This window comes from Zingiber officinale, chromosome 10B (assembly GCF_018446385.1).
Source record: "Zingiber officinale cultivar Zhangliang chromosome 10B, Zo_v1.1, whole genome shotgun sequence".
NCBI classification, from domain to species: domain Eukaryota; kingdom Viridiplantae; phylum Streptophyta; class Magnoliopsida; order Zingiberales; family Zingiberaceae; genus Zingiber; species Zingiber officinale.
The window spans coordinates 43,265,347-43,281,725 of NC_056005.1; the positions used below are offsets into that span (position 1 = coordinate 43,265,347).

Below are 16,379 nucleotides of genomic sequence, written 5' to 3' on the forward strand. Positions count from 1 at the left end.
TATTCGAACTTGACTTGTAGCCAAGTCCAGTTTTGTTGTAAATTACTTTTTGATTATGTAAAATAAGATTTAAATTTTTAGATCTTGTTATAAATTTCTCTAGAAGATCTTTTAGTTTATTAATCTCTATTTTCAATATTGAATTTTCCTCCTCAGTGTTAAGTCTTGAGTTGGATTAGAATTTATGATTTGTTCCTTGTGATTTTGATTTCCCTCCTCAAGTGTTAAGTCTTTATGATTTATGATCTTTAGGTGAAGCATCCCGCATTCTAGGCATAAAGATCTATAGAGATAGATCTAGCACTACAACAAAATCTTCATTTAACAACACTGAAACGACAATGGTTTTATGCCAAATCATTGTTGTTTTGCCTTTTAACAACGGTTTTAACAAAAACCGTTGTCTTTTAGCAGTTTTTTTGACCTACGACAACGGTTTCTAAAAACTGTTGTCTATTTATGTTTTTTTGGAGCTACGACAACGGTTTTTAAAGACTACGACAACAGTTTTTGAAAACTGTTGTCTTTGTGCGCTTTTTTGGAATTACGACAACAGTTTTTGAAAACCGTTGTCTATTAAGTGATATTGAATACCGGTGTTTTTTTCCTTCGTCGTTTTTTCCCCTTCGCCAATTTTTGCCGCCGCTTTTTTTCTTTCCCTCTCCCCGAAAGTTTTTTGCTGCCGCATTCCCCCCTTTACCTTCTCGATCCCTAAGCATTTCCGTCCCTCTTTTCTCACAATCTCTCGCTCACCGAAGCCGCGCAGGAGCAGCAGCAGCCGGGAAGAGCGATCGCAGGGTGACAACGAGGGTCTGGATCATGGGAGAGTGCATGACGGAGGCCAGGACGCAAGCGGACACCCCCCCCCCCCCCCCAGGACGGCTAAATTGTTGGTGCAACATCTCTCAGGTCAAGGTTGACCTGGTTGACTAAGCTTGAGTCTTGGTTTGGGTTTCGATGTTTGACAATACAAGGTTGATTGAACAAGAGTCAAGTAGGTCAAGGATTGACCGGATACTTGGCTGGGAAGTCCTAACTGGGATGTTAGGCGAAATGAAAGTCCTGGTGAGTGAAGTCAGGTAGCGGAGAAAACCAAGAGCTGGATCAATTAGTGGATCGATCAGTGGATCAATCAGTGGATCGATCAGTGGATCGATCCAGGCAGTTTCCCAGCGCACAGAAAGCCTCTGGATCGATCAGTGGATCGATCCAGAGGTCCCAATCGATCAGTGGATCGATTGAGACGCTGCTGCTTCGCGCGATAAGCGCTGGATCGATCCAGGCATTTTTCCAGAGCACAGAGGCACTTTGGATCGATCCGTGGATCGATCCAAAGCCTCCCCGATCGATTGGGAGCATTCCAATCGATCGAGATTCGACCGTTAGCGTCGATTTAAGCCGCAGGCATTCATTTCCTTCGAAAATTGCTTCCACGACAGCTCAGATCTTCACCAGCGACTCCACAGAGCTCTCCACGCTAGTTCTTCTTGGAGGTTCTTCCAAGTCAAGAGGTGGATCTATTGCAAGAGGAAGAAAGCTAGGGTTAGGGTTTTCTTGTACTCATTGTAAGCTTTGTGCTTGTATTTTTGTATCCTTTCCCCTTCTTCTTGTAGTGTGAACTTGTAGGGCTTCTCCGCCTTCGGTAGTTACCGAAAAGGAGGGTTTTATTAGTGGAGGGTGCGTGAGTAGGTGTGGATCTTTGGACTAGTCACCTCTTGTGAGGTGGATATCAAGTAAACCAACCTTGTTAGCGTTGTGTGGTTTGTTTCTTGTATTTCTGCTGCACATCTTTGAAGAAACAAGAAACGACGAGCATCTAGCACACGATGAGCTATTCACCCTCCCTCTAGCTACTTTTCGATCCCAACAAGTGGTATCAGAGCGAGACCGCTCTTCACCGGAATTATCACCAGAAGGGGCAAACAAAACAAGCAAAGCTAGAGGGTGAAGAAATTGGAGCAAATTCATTAAAGTCAAAGAATTCAAGAAGCTCAACTTCAAGATGCAATTCCAAGATGGATTTGGATTTGACACAAGGGTGACTCCACCGTACATATCTACAAGCTTCGATCTTTGGAGATCAAGGATCGAGAATTTCTTAATGGTGGAGATAGAGCAATGGTTTGCTCTTATAGAAGGTTTTGAAGCTCCAAAGAACTCCAAGGGCAAAGCTCTCAAGAAAAGCAAATGGAGTAAGGAGCAACTCCAAAGATGTGAGGCCAATGACAAAGTGACCAAGCTTTTGGTCAATTTATTGCCAAGCAACATCTTGGAGCAAATTGGAGAGTTTGAAGATGCCAAGGAGCTTTGGAGCAAATTGGCAAGGATTCATGAGATCCCCTCCACTGTACCAAATCAAGGAGAATCCAAAGAGGGCGACTCAATGGATCAAAACCAAGAAGAGGAGGACTCCGAGGTTGAGAGATGTTCAACCTCCGAAGAGGAGGTCCAAGAAGCTTCATCCTCAAAGGAGAGCAATCAAAAGAGCAAGGAAGGAGTTTCATGTATAAGAGGATGAAGATGAAGAAGAAGGTGAAGTCTCCACCTCTAGGATTGAGGGGGAGCAATCTTCATTGACACTGGAACAAGAGCAAGAAGAATCCTCCACATCCGGGTCAAGAGAAGAAGAGGATGAAGAAGCTTCCACCTCCACAAGTCAAGCAAAATCAAATGGAGGAATATCATCTTCGGATCAAGAGGAAGCTTCTACCTCCGGATCCAAAGGAGAAAGTGTCATCCCTACACAAAAAGGTATAAACATTTCAATTAATAATAAAAATCATATTATATGCTTTGAATGTAGGGAACATGGGCATTACAAGAGCAAATGCCCTAAATTAGCCAAGAAGAAGGGCCAAGTGGCATTAAAGGGCAAGGAGAAGCCCAAGGAGACCATCCCTGGAACAAAGAAGAGCAAGGAGCACATTGTGTGCTTCTCTTGCAATCAAAAGGGGCATTACCGAAGTCAATGCCCTAAGGGGAAGAAGGTGGTCAAGGCTCAAGGAGGAAGCTCAACTCAAGGGGGAGCCTCCAAGGTGAAAAGAAAGATAACCTTTATTGAGCCTATCCCTTTGAATAATGGTAAAAAGCATGATAGTTCAAGTTTATATCATTTTAATGCTATTTATCATGAAAATAGGAAGCATGATAGCATTAAGGAAAATCATGTAGCTTATCATGCCAAAACCTCTCAATCTAGGGTTAGAAAGGTAGATAGAAACTTAGGTAAGAACCCTAAGGATTCTAGGTATGTACCTAAGAAGAAGAAAAATCATGATTTTAGTGAAAAATCTATGGTTGAGGGATTATGGAAGGAAAATCAAGTCTTGAGGTCAAGACTTGATAAATTAGAAAAGACCTTAGAAAAATCACAAATATGACACAAGGGTCTAAGGGTAAAAATCTAAGTCTAGGAGTATCAAAGTCATCCAATGGTAATAGAGGTTTGGGATACAAACCTAAGGCTAAGAAGGATGAATTTTCGTACCATAGGGTTCCATATAGTTATGGAACTAACCCTAGGTCTAGTGGTCAAGTCAAGAATACTAGGGAAGTCATCCCTAAGAGTATTTTTGCAATAAATGTGACTAAGACTTCTAAGAAGTCTAAGAAAGTCACAAACAAGGTCACAAGGGAGGCTATCCCTAGAGTTGACCTAGAAAAAGTGACCAAGGTTTCCAAGAAGCCAAACAAGGTCACTAGAAAGGTATCTAGGGAAGTTATCCCTAGTGAATACCTAGAGCATCCAAGGAGCACCAATAGGTGTTGAGTTCCTAGGAGCATCTTCTCTACCCCATAGATGGGTTAGAGAGTGTCAACTCTAAGAAGAAGGGTAGTTAACCCAACTTTGAAGAAATTGACACTCAAGGAGCATTTTCAAGGTTATTATTAACCTTTGAGAATGAAAAGGATTATTGTTTACTCTTCGAAAAGAGTAAAATGTGCCAAATTTGAGAAGTCTTGATCTTATTTTAAAATGGCACTGTTTAGGAAAGACATAAGAAATACCAAGTTAGGATTTTGGTATTTGCTTAGTAATTTAAGGCAAATCTAAGCCTTAACTTAAAATGGTACTCTTGTGAAATATGCCAACATTTGAGGAATAAGCTTGATTTCAATTGGTATAAGTTAATCAAGAGAATTAATAATGCCAAGTTAGGTTTTGGCATTTTCTTGGAGCATTTAGAGGGCAATCTAGGTTTAAGTTTTAACTTAGCTAAGGTTTAAGGACACCTAGATAGGTAATCTAGGTATTTTATTTATGCTAAACCTTGCCATGATTGTTTGCTCACTATATGCCATGACATCATATTTAGTTTTATATTTTGTATTCATGACTTACTATAAAAAAAATAAATAATACAAAAATACCATGTCATGTCATACATACATCATGTAGTTATAGGAATCTTTCTTTTGAAAGCTAATCCATTTTGATGTATGCCAGAACATTATCATGCATTATGTTTATTTCCTTAAAATTAAGGACAAAAGGCATTTATAAACAAGTGAAATCAACAAGTAACATCCTTGGTGGATGTTTACCACTCAAAATGCCTAGAAAGATATGCATGATCCCTAGAATAGGAAAAAACCAAAATTTACATCTCACAAAGACCTATAAGATGACTTGTATGTGGTTTAGTGCACATTAGATACAAGTGAGGTGTAAGGATGATGAACAAAACTCAAGATGTTGATTTAGTACATTCATTTGAGTTTTAAGTTCATCAAAACACATAGTTATGTGTTTTTCCCATCATTGGGAAAGTTAATGTACAAATCATGTGCATTATGCCCAAGGAACATGCTGGGATATTGGTTTTGAAAATGGTTTTAAAATGATTTTGGAAAACCTTGGTGAAAGCTATCTTTTGATAGTAATCACCATTGCATAGTTAGACACAAACTTGAAGAAAACACTAAAGTTTTTGCAAGTTTTCAAGTTTGTGTCAATCTTTGAAAACATAAAGTATTTTCATAGAAAACTATTTTTCCATGATAATATATGCCCTAAACAATGTCTACACAAATTATCACAATTTTTGGAATTTTGTAGAATTTTTTAGGAGTTTCTGAAGTTGACTGAAATTGAATTTCAACAACTTTCAGACCTCAATCGATCACCCGATCGATTGAAGGGTCTCAATCGATCGGGCGATCGATTGAGAGTAGGCGTTCTGCGAACAGAAGCCGTCTGGATCGATCCACCGATCGATCCAACCCTCCTGAATCGATCAGTGGATCGATTCAGCAAGGTTCAATCGATTGGAACCCAACTCCAATCGATCCAAGTTGTTGATTTTGGCTGGGAAGGCCTGATTTCAGCATTTTGAACCTATGTTAGTCTAGGTAACCATTCCAAACCCCTCAAAATACATTTGTATACATAAAAAGGGAGTTTTCATGTTGAAAACAAGGATGGATTGGTTAAGGAAGACTATATTGAAGTTTAGGTTGAGGTTTGTTTCAAAGTTTTGAATATTTGAACCTCACAACTTCAAAATTTGGGTTTCCTAAAGGTTTAGGGATTCCAAGTCATTGTTGGTGCAATGACAGAAGTTATCACCATGTCTTTAGGGGGAGGGACTCTTTAAAGACATGAAAATTATTTTTCATGAACCTTGGAAGGTGGTTAACTTTCTGTGTGAGAAAATGCTCAAGGTTGAGCATTTGGACTTTACTGGGGAGTGGATATCCTCATTGTTCAACTGGTTTCAAGTGGATAATGCTCAAGGATGGGCATTTGCCTACATTGAGGAAGAATGTAGGGTTAAGGATAAATGAAGGGTATGAGACCTTCATTTGGGTCATTGGACCTTGTTATTGCTCCAGGGCGAGCATTGTTGATAATGAAGGGAATGGGTCCTTCATTATCGTGTTGATCACAACGAGTGAAGTTGTGAACCATGATGAGCAACTCTTCAGGGGGAGAGTTTTCAATTGGGGCATGGGTTGATGTGTGCTCAAAGATGGATTGATGTGTGCCAATAGGGGGAGAATGAAAGGACTTGTGAATGGGAGTAAGTTAGGCTTTCATTACCTAGAGGGAGTTTGCCCTCTTATGGGGAGAATGGAGAGCTTAACTTATGTGTTCATTACCTAGTGGCATGAAGAATAATGAGGCTATGGGATTAGCCTAACTTACATGTGGTATTGTAAGTGTTTTTGTGGTATTGTCAAACATCAAAAAGGGGGAGATTGTTGGTGCAACATCTCTCAGGTCAAGGTTGACCTGATTGACCAAGCTTGAGTCTTGGTTTGGGTTTCGATGTTTGACAGTACAAGGTTGATTGAACAAGAGTCAAGTAGGTCAAGGATTGACCGGATACTTGACTGGGAAGTCCTAACTGGGATGTTAGGCGAAATGAAAGTCCTGGTGAGTGAAGTCAGGTAGCGGAGAAATCCTAGTGAGTGAAGCTAGGTGAAAGTCCTAGTGAGTGAAGCCAGACAGAAGAGAAGTCCTGGTGAGTGAAGCTAGGCAGAAGGGAAATCCTAGTGAGTGAAGCTAGGTGAAAGACCTAGTGAGTGAAGCTAGGCAGGTTGAAAGTCCTGGTAAGTGAAGCCAGGTGAAAGACCTAGCGAGTGAAGTTAGGCAGTGAGAAAATCCTAGTGAGTGAAGCTAGGTGAAAGTCCTGGTGAGTGAAGCCAGGCAGAGGAAAATCCTAGTGAGTGAAGCTAGGTGAAAGACCTGGTGAGTGAAGCCAGGCAGAAAAGAAGTCCTAGTGAGTGAAGCTAGGCAAAATGGAAGTCCTGGTAAGTGAAGCCAGGCACGGGGAAAAATCCAGATGGGTCAAGGTTGATCAAACATCAGGTGAAAGTCCAAGTAGGTCAAGAGAGTGACCGGATACTTGGCACGATGAAGGAAAGTCCAAGTAGGTCAAAGGAATTGACAGGATACTTGGCAAGAGGAGAAAAGTCCAAGTGGGTCAAAGGGATTGACCGGACACTTGGTGAGGGAGTCCTAGCAGGTCAAGGAAGTGACAAGATGCTAGGCATGACGTACCAACAGGTTAAGGTTGACCGAATGTTGGTTTGGGAGGCTTGGGACTTGGTTTTGGGTAAAAACTAAGAGCTGGATCAATTAGTGGATCAATCAGTGGATCGATCAGTGGATCGATCAGTGGATCGATCCAGGTAGTTTCCCAGCGCACAGAAAGCCTCTGGATTGATCAGTGGATCGATCCAGAGGTCCCAATCGATCAGTGGATCGATTGGGACGCTGCTGCTTCGCCCGATAAGCGCTGGATCGATCCGTGGATCGATCCAGGCATTTTTCCAGAGCACAGAGGTGCTCTGGATCGATCCGTGGATCGATCCAAAGCCTCCCCGATCGATTGGGAGCATTCCAATCGATCGGGATTCGACCGTTAGCGTCGATTTAAGCCGCAGGCGTTCATTTCCTTCGAAAATTGCTTCCACGACAGCTCAGATCTTCATCAGCGACCCCACAGAGCTCTCCACGGCAGTTCTTGAAGTTCTTGGAGGTTCTTCCAAGTCAAGAGGCGGATCTATTGCAAGAGGAAGAAAGCTAGGGTTTTCTTGTACTCATTGTAAGCTTTGTACTTGTATTTTGTATCCTTTCCCCTTCTTCTTGTAGTGTGAACTTGTAGGGCTTCTCCGCCTTCGGTAGTTACCGAAAAGGAGGGTTTTATTAGTGGAGGGTGCGTGAGTAAGTGTGGATCCTTGGACTAGTCACCTCTTGTGAGGTGGATACCAAGTAAACCAACCTTGTTAGCGTTGTGTGGTTTGTTTCTTGTATTTCCGCTGCGCATCTTTGAAGAAACAAGCAACGACGAGCATCTAGCACGCGACGAGCTATTCACGCCCCTCTAGCTACTTTTCGGTCCCAACATAAATAATAGGCGGACTAACCTACAAAGGAGATATCTTGACTTCACATCTCCGCTCTTCCATGAGGTATGAAGAAGATTAGGACCCTGTGAGTGATCTGCTTCGAAACCCTACTCCTGTTCCATTCATTACATATGGCTTGGTCTTTGGATTTACCCTTCTGGATTTTGCACATTTTTTAAGAGATCAGCAGGTTGTGGACTTTAAGAAAGTGGATGCCCATGTTCACCAGTTCAAAGGCAGCAATGCCAGGTTTTCGTTCTTTGTTTTCTTCCTCCTTGTTCATTTTTAAAGCATATATGCTTTAGATCCTCAAGATTTGGCTTTTGCTCATGGAAACTAGCTAGTAACAAGATGATACTTGCAACTGATTCAAAATCCCTTTTTTTTCCTTTGCCTTTCAACATTGGTGCCCAAAGCGTTAAACATGTCTGCATGGCCTTCCGCAATTACTGCGAGGAAATGGACCACGAAGGGTTAGTTTGTCTTCATGGTCACTCAATTTGAATCATCTAGTGACTTGCTGTCAAAAAATTTGTTTGTGTAGATGCCTGACATGTCTCCAGCAACTTAAGCAGGAGTATTTTCTGGTGAAGAACAAGTTGGAAACTTTATTTAAGGTAATGATCATGTAGCTTTGGTTGGAGGTATTCTTGGTAATGTCATGAATCTTATACTAAAATTTTGTATGGTAGCTGGAGCAGCAGATTGTGGCTGCTGGTGGATCAATCCCCATGATGTGGTAGTTCTACTTGCTGAGTGTCTTGTTAAGAGGTGGTGGTAGGAAGTGATGTTCAGGTTCTTTGTTCCTTACCATATGCTATGTGCTTTCTTTGTTGTTCTCCTGTTTCACTTGTCCCACTCATGGGAAAAACATCAAACATCTCCTTTTAGTAGTGCATTTAAAGGATGCTAATTAATGTTGTTTATCTCCCTTCATGATGTAAATTGACTCTGCATGCACCATTTTATGGCAAAAGCTCCATTTTCTGTAATGATGTGGTTGGTAAAACTTGTTTATCTTGTGTGCTTTTTGAATGATCAGGAGGTTTTCATGATAATTCAAATATGGTCAGGCACTACACAAGTAAATGAGATAGAACTGACTGCTGTCCTTTCATTTGTGATCGCATGCCTCTCTATTCATATACAAGTTTTAAAGTAGACGCTTTCCTAGAGCTTTTGCAATATGTTTTTTTCCTACTACACTTTAGTTTAAAAACTTATGTTTTACTTATTTGAATAATAGGAATTTAATATCAATCATTAAAACATCACATATAAAAAAATATCACTACTTATGATATATCAATGGATTATAATCAATTTACTCATCCAGTTAATTGATACCGAGAACATAATTTAAATCAATTGGATCATATTTGGCATATATCAAATTTTTCCCCATTTATTTTATTTTTCATAATTTAATTTTGAATTGATATCTGTGGTTCCAGGTTGGTAAGCACATCCTTGTGTTGACTTTAGAGATTGAAAATTGATGTGATTAGCATGTTTTTCTGGTGCTATAATTCAATGATATAATTTATTCCTCCAATGCGAGTAAACATTGTCAGATTCCTTTATACTCCTTTATGTATCAGATTTCTTATGATTATTTCTAATTGCCTTCTCATTTTTCTGGTCGTAGAGATCGAGCGGATCGAAGAAATACTTGCAATGCCGAATGGAAAGGTTAGTTTGCATCTAGTTTAGCTTTTTCCCTCTTAATGGAACATTCTTGAGATAGAAATGAGTGCAAAATAAGTCTGTTAATATCTTAATTGTCTCGGAAGAAGTCAATTGTGTCACTTGTGCTGGGCTATTGTATAATTTGAATACTTAATTCTATATTTTTCCCTCTGCTTCACATTATAATTGTTTCTCTTTGAAAGTGCCCTTAATCTTAGTCCTTCATCTCCTATTGACTTTATTCAAAGATTATTAGTCTTGATGAAGCTCATACCTCTTGGGTGCTTAACAGATAAGTAGATTAGAAATCTTTGTTTTCTTAAACACACTAATGGTTTTATTTTGTTTCCAGAAACTTGATGGTGAAACAAGACTTATTAGAGCTTAGTTTCTGCAATAATACAACAGATTTATCCGAGAATCCCTTATCCCTCCTTTGAGATAATAATTGTTGATTAAGAATCACCCACTAGTGGGAATTACATGAAGCCCTTGATTAAGTTGTATCCGCTATTGCTTGAATAAGTTGATTAAAGTTGCAAGTTGAGCCTGCACTTTCACTAAGACTAGAAACTTTATCCTTTAATCAAGTAGTAGCTTCTTGATGGAGTTTATTTAGCACATGAAACTCATTTAAGATTTATGTCTGTTGTTTAATGTTTTTTTTGACCTGATACTTGTTATAATTTTTGGTTTATAATGCATTGGACCTTATTTAACATTGTTTAAATTTTAAAGTGTGTATTTAAATAGATATATAACAAGTAGCCTTATTGAAGAAACTACAGTGCCAAAGAGGAACATTATTGCAGTCATTCAAAGGTTCAATATCCAAGTTAGCAATTTGACTCAAGTAAGTTTTACAATAACTTCTTTATATAATTATATTTACATGTTAGATTTTCCCTTGAACTGTTGTCAATCAATAGAATAATGATGCACTACCATGATCTCATCTACCAATTCTCTTTAAATGCTCTTTGATGTCGATCTCTCCATTCACTCATTTCAGCACCAACAAAGAGCTAGCTTCATATACATCAACAATCACCCTATTCTTCAGGTAAGATATATAGATAGACTTTTATTTTTTTAAATTTTCATCTATACCTGTGCTATCGATGTTGTTTTCTTACATGTAGAACTACAATGAACAGAAAGAAAGGTAGCAGTATTCAAATCGATATTTGCTTGCCGCCAAATGCAACACCACAATCAGAAAGCATGAAGAAATCTACCAAGGATTATAATGGCAAAGCCATGATACCAATAAGGAAATTGATAATGGAAGTGTGGGAGTTTGCCAGAGAGGACACAGACAGGGTGACCTTTTCCCTCAAGGTTGGCTTGGCTTGTCTCCTCGTCTCCCTTCACATTCTCATCCAAGCACCTTATCAAGTCTTCGGCACCAACTTCATATTGGAAAAGGTTGGTATGAAAAAATAAGCAAGTGAGAAAGAGGAGTCCAATGGAATCCTACAAATTAAAGATTGTGATGAGATTTGGGTTGATAATAATTAAGTGCAATCCTACATGGCATGAACCACCATTAAAAGTTTCTAGCCTTTTGGCTATTGTTCATTAGTTGTAAATAGAGTTTATTTATTTATTTATATTAGGATAAATTTTATTTGAACATGAGATATGTTTCTTCTTTTGTGATTGTAATTCTTGTATAACTAACATTTTGAATGATATTAATGTGGGAATATTCTTTCTTGATTATGATTCTTTATTATATATTTAAATTGAAATATGATATATTGGTATTAAAAGATAATAATTTAAAAGACAACGGTTTAAACCATTATTGTTGTCTATCACCCTCAAAGACAACGGTTAAAAACCATTATCGTAGCCCCAAAAACAATTATAACTTGCAGAAAAATACTCTAATTAACAACGGTTTTAAACCGTTGTCTTTTCATTCAAAGACAACGGTTTAAAACCATTGTCGTAGCCCGCCACTTTTAACAACACTACCAATTACAACGGTTTAAAGGGCCTACGATAACGGTTTTTAACTGTTGTCTTTTAATGTTTTTGTTGTAGTGTAGGAGATTGCTTGGCCTAAGTCAGAGTACATATATTGACAAGGACTAAAGTACTTGATAGCGGTCAAGAATATTCTTAAGTACTTGAGAAGGACTAAAGAATATTTCTTGATATATGGAGGCGATGACGAGCTAGCTGTAAAGGGTGACCAGGATGATTATCGATCGCAGTCTAGGTTCGTGTTTTGCATAAATGGTGGTGCTGTGAGCTGGAAGAGTTCGAAGCAGGACACAGTTGCTGGTTTTACAACAGAGGTCGAGTATATTGCTGTATCAGAAGCAACAAAGGAGGAAGTTTGGATCCCCAAGTTCATTACTGAGCTTGGGGTGGTTCCTAGCATAGCCGATCCGATAGAGCTCTATTGTGACAACAAGGGAGCAATTGCACAGGCTAAGGAACCTCGCTCACACCAGCGGACCAAACACATACTACAGCGCTTCCATCTCATTCGAGAGATCATCGATAGAGGAGATGTGAAGATTTGCAGAGTACCCACAGAGGCTAACATCGCTGATCCCTTGACCAAGGCTTTGGCACAGAGAAAGCTGTTGGAGTGTATACTGAAAGCCTAAGCTTTTATAAACATTTATTTTGAATAAAGAATCACATTTGGTCAAATTGTCTACATTTAGTTGTAGTTGTTCAATTAATTTATATTGTAGATAACATAGTATGTGGTGCTACATACAGAAGATGATGTTATCAGTACCTTATAAATTATAAACAGTAGCTCACGACCAAAATGGAAAGGAACAAACCATTGGAAGGTCGTAGTGTAATTAGGAATTAGTTTATCTTGACTATATAATTACACTAGTACACTTAGAGTGTATTGAGTAGGATCATTTGAGGTTGTTTCTTTTATACTAACTTTATAAAGGAACAAATACCTCAGTTATTATAGAAGTGTGTGCTCTTAATCCTAATATAATAACAAGCACATATATTTGATATTTATTTCTTTAATTTATCAATGGGTGAGATTTAGTTCGATAAATCAATAAGCTCGATAAGTTGGGAAATGATATTACTTATAGTGTGTGTTGTTGATTATAAAAGGAAATTGTGTCCTAGTAATCTAGGTTGATAATGTCCCCAAGATGAACTCATAAAGATTGTCATGTTAAACCCTGCAGGTGGACTTAGTCCGACATGACAATGAGGTTGAGTGGTACTATTCTTGGATAAAGATATTAATTAAATGAGTTGTCAGTAACTCACTTAATTAGTGGACATTTGACATCTTAAACACAGGGAGACTAACATACTTATAATAAGAAGGAGCCCAAAAATGTAATTTGGGATTGGTGCGGTAGTTCAATAATAGTTCTCTAGTGGAATGAATTATTATTGATAAAGTTAAGTTGTGTGTTCGGGGCGAACATGGGATGCTTAATTTTATCGGAAGACCAAAACCAATTCCTCCTCTTGGTCCCTATCGTAGCCTCTTATTTATAGAGTACTATACCCACCTTCATACCCATGATAAGGGAACCGACCAAGCTAGCTTGTGGTTCAAGCTAGGGCCGGCCAAGCCTTAATTCATGGGTGGCCGACCCCCATTAAATTAAAAGGAGTTTTAATTTTAATTTTTATTATGTGGAAGATATAATTTATTAAAGAGAATTAAAATTAAAATATCTCTTTTAAAAGGATCTACAAAAGATTAAAGAAAGAGATTAGATCTCTTTCCTTATTTGTAGATTGGAAAGATATTTTATTTTTTTTCTCTTTGAAAATTATTCACATGATGAAAAATTAAAATTATAGAAATTTCTTTTATCAACCATGAAGAGATTTTAAAGGGAAATTTTATTTTTTTTAAAAAAAAATTCCAAAGACAAATAAGGAAGTTTTATTGTTGATTAAAAATTGTCTTATTTGCTCTCCATGAGGTGGCCGGCCATGATTAATTGATTAAGAAATTTTATTTAATTTTTCTTAATTAATTGTTGTCAAGGAAAGTTAAGGAAATTTTATTATAAATTTTATTTGCAAAAGCCAAGGAATATAAAAGAAGGGTGGGGGTCTTCATGGAGACAACCTCTTATCTCTCTCTTTTCTTGGTGTGTTCGTAACTCTCTCTCTCTCTCTTCCTTTGTGGTGGTAATCCTTCCTCTTGCTTGGAGTTCTTGTGGTGGGCGGATACTACTGGAGAAGAAGAAGAAGAAGGAGAGAAAGCTTGCATCCCTTAGAGCTTGGTTTTTCTCATCCTTGGTGAAGCTCTTGTTTTTTGGCGAACCTAGCTAGGAGGAGAAGAAGGTGCATTGGTGGTTTCTCATCTCAAAGATCGCTGCCCACCAACGTCCGAGGTTAGAAGAGGAATGGAGAAGATCAAGAGGTCTTTCTAGAAGGTATAACTAGTAATTTTCTTTTCGCATCATACTAGTTATTTTTTGGAAATAATACCAAATACAAGAGGCTTACGATTCTAGTATTTCAATTTATTTTCATGTAGTGTTCTTATGTTTATTTCTGTGATTTGATTGTTTTTTTTTTTAAAGTTATTTTAGAAATTAAATATTAGCTTTCCATAAAGGTTTTGTCTAGTTGGTGGTTGTCATATCCAAGAATGCCATGCTGCCTCGCCACGCCAAGATCGGGAACCAATTATGGAAATTAATATTTAATGGAATTAATAACTTAAGGTGATTTGGTCGAACGTGTTAAGTTCCGCAGGAGATCCAAGTCAAAACCTAAAAGAACAATAGATTAAGTTTTGGATCAAACGTTAAGTTAGGTGAGGCGATCCAAAATTTAATTTAATTTAAAGAACACATGGTAGCTACGAAGGTTCAGCTTTGTAAAATTTTGTGCAAAGGAACCTCTAGTTTTCCTAGCAACCAACAATGGTAGTATCGAGCTAGGGTTTTTGCCTCTGGTATTTGGTATTAGTTTAATTATGCATCATATCATACATAATTTAAGGTGCAGATGTTATGTGCTAACTTGTGGGATGCAGGATCCAACTATTATGACTTATAGTTTTATGTGTGTGATTGGACCCTTGGACATGTCAAGGGCATTTATATGTGTGTGCATGATTGTATTATAAAATACAGCAGGAGCTGTATTTAGTTTTATTAGGATTTTATTTTTATCTAGATACATGTACATTCCTTTTATGGAATATAGGATCAAAATTGTAAAATTCTATTTATGTCATGGATCGAATCTTGCAAAGCGTGAAACCTTCAGAGGACCAGAGGCGGGTGAACAAGGAGCAAGATGGATGCAACTAGACCCTGGCGGGTGGCCAAATATGGCAGCGATTGGGATGACAACACATGGAGGATAACATAGATAAAAGCCATAATAGTTGAAAATTAGATTTTCTATTTATTGCTTTTATATTGTGTGTGTGTGTATGTTAGTATACATGTTTAGTAGGCTAGCATAGTTAAAATTCCTCATTTATAAATAACTAAGTGGGAGAGGATTTTAAGTAAAACCCATGGTCTCCATTACTGATTTGTAAGTGATGCAAATAAGCTTGCGCATTGGCTCTAAGTGCCTTCCTCCATATCGGATGAGCTTGTTTGTGGATCACTAGAACAAACTTCCATTTCGGATGACTATAGGAAGTTAATTAAGAGCGTGATCTTCCCATCGGAAGGGCACAATCTTATTAATGGACTTAGTATTAAGTAATGGTATACACTTAGGCACAACTAATAGTATCCCGAGTCATTGCTATTATTTGTGTGACCGGATACCAACTATTAATTTTATTTGTCAAAAGTTAGGTTGACAAGATAATAAAATTACGGGTTAAAAACCCTCCTTTTACAAATGTTGAATTTGTATCGTCCACCACTATCGTGGCATACAAAATTCACGGTGGTTTGAGGTGTTGGTTAATTTAAAATAGTATTGTTTGAGGAATCAATATTATTCTAAATTTAGAGTTCTCACCAAAAGTTATTTGTGATTCTTAGGATGACTTTCACCAACATACTCGTCCTAACTACATAGATTGAAAAGGAACCTGGACATTGTTCTTACTTGAAAGCTATAAATTTGTATTGACCGAGCCTTGTCCTCAAGCACCTACCGGTGAATCTACCCAAGAGGAGATTGAATATCATAGGAAATGGGTAAAAGCAGATGAGATGTGCGGTGTTATATTTTGGCTTCTATGTCAAATGTATTGCAACATCAAGATCAAGATTTACCAACATGATATTATGAACAATCTCAAGAAACTCTTTGGTCATCAAGATAGGGCTTCTAGGAGAAGCCATGAGAAAAATAATGACAACCATGCAAGAGGGTACTCTGGAGGATCATATCCTAAAGATGATGACTTATCTAAATGAAATAGAGATCCTTGGAGGAGAAATTGATGGAAACCCGGATCGATATGATCCTCCAAACACTACCTAGAAGTTTTGAGCAATTCCACCTGAATTACAATATGAACAAAAGGGTATATTCATTGGCGGAACTCCTTCTTGAACTTCAGGCAGCAGAAGGATTGTTTCGTCACAACTCTCATATTCACTATGTTGAAAATGGTTCTACTTCTAAGCGGGAAAGAAGAAGAAGAAACAAGTTGGTTCGAAAGTGAATAAATCTCTAGGTACAGGACCTAAAGCTGGAATGAAGAAGCGTCAAGGCAAGTGCTTCATCCTATGGAGGGCATTAGGGCGGACCGCCTCGTGGGAATCGACAACAAAGGTATATCTCATGCTCTAGTTGTTGAAACATGTTTAGCGGTGTTATCTACAAGCACCTGTGTGTAGACACGGAGCCACCGATCATGTCTGCAATTCTTT

At 38.2% G+C, this 16,379-nt stretch overlaps 1 protein-coding gene and 1 long non-coding RNA gene across 2 annotated transcripts; both read left to right on the forward strand.

Annotated features, from left to right (window-relative positions):
* Nucleotides 1-7,915: 7,915 nt before the first annotated feature.
* On the forward strand, nucleotides 7,916-8,726 carry LOC122029114 (histidine-containing phosphotransfer protein 1-like). Its single transcript, XM_042588065.1, has 5 exons — nucleotides 7,916-7,920; nucleotides 8,038-8,106; nucleotides 8,259-8,330; nucleotides 8,402-8,474; nucleotides 8,550-8,726. Exons 1-5 carry the CDS (start codon nucleotides 7,916-7,918, stop codon nucleotides 8,598-8,600), a joined length of 270 nt encoding a protein of 89 aa, XP_042443999.1. The 3' UTR covers nucleotides 8,601-8,726.
* Nucleotides 8,727-10,255: 1,529 nt separating this feature from the next.
* On the forward strand, nucleotides 10,256-10,703 carry LOC122028771. The gene is made up of 3 exons (XR_006124954.1): nucleotides 10,256-10,399; nucleotides 10,559-10,609; nucleotides 10,689-10,703. It is a non-coding gene; the product is annotated as an uncharacterized LOC122028771 (long non-coding RNA).
* The last annotated feature ends 5,676 nt before the right edge of the window (nucleotides 10,704-16,379 follow it).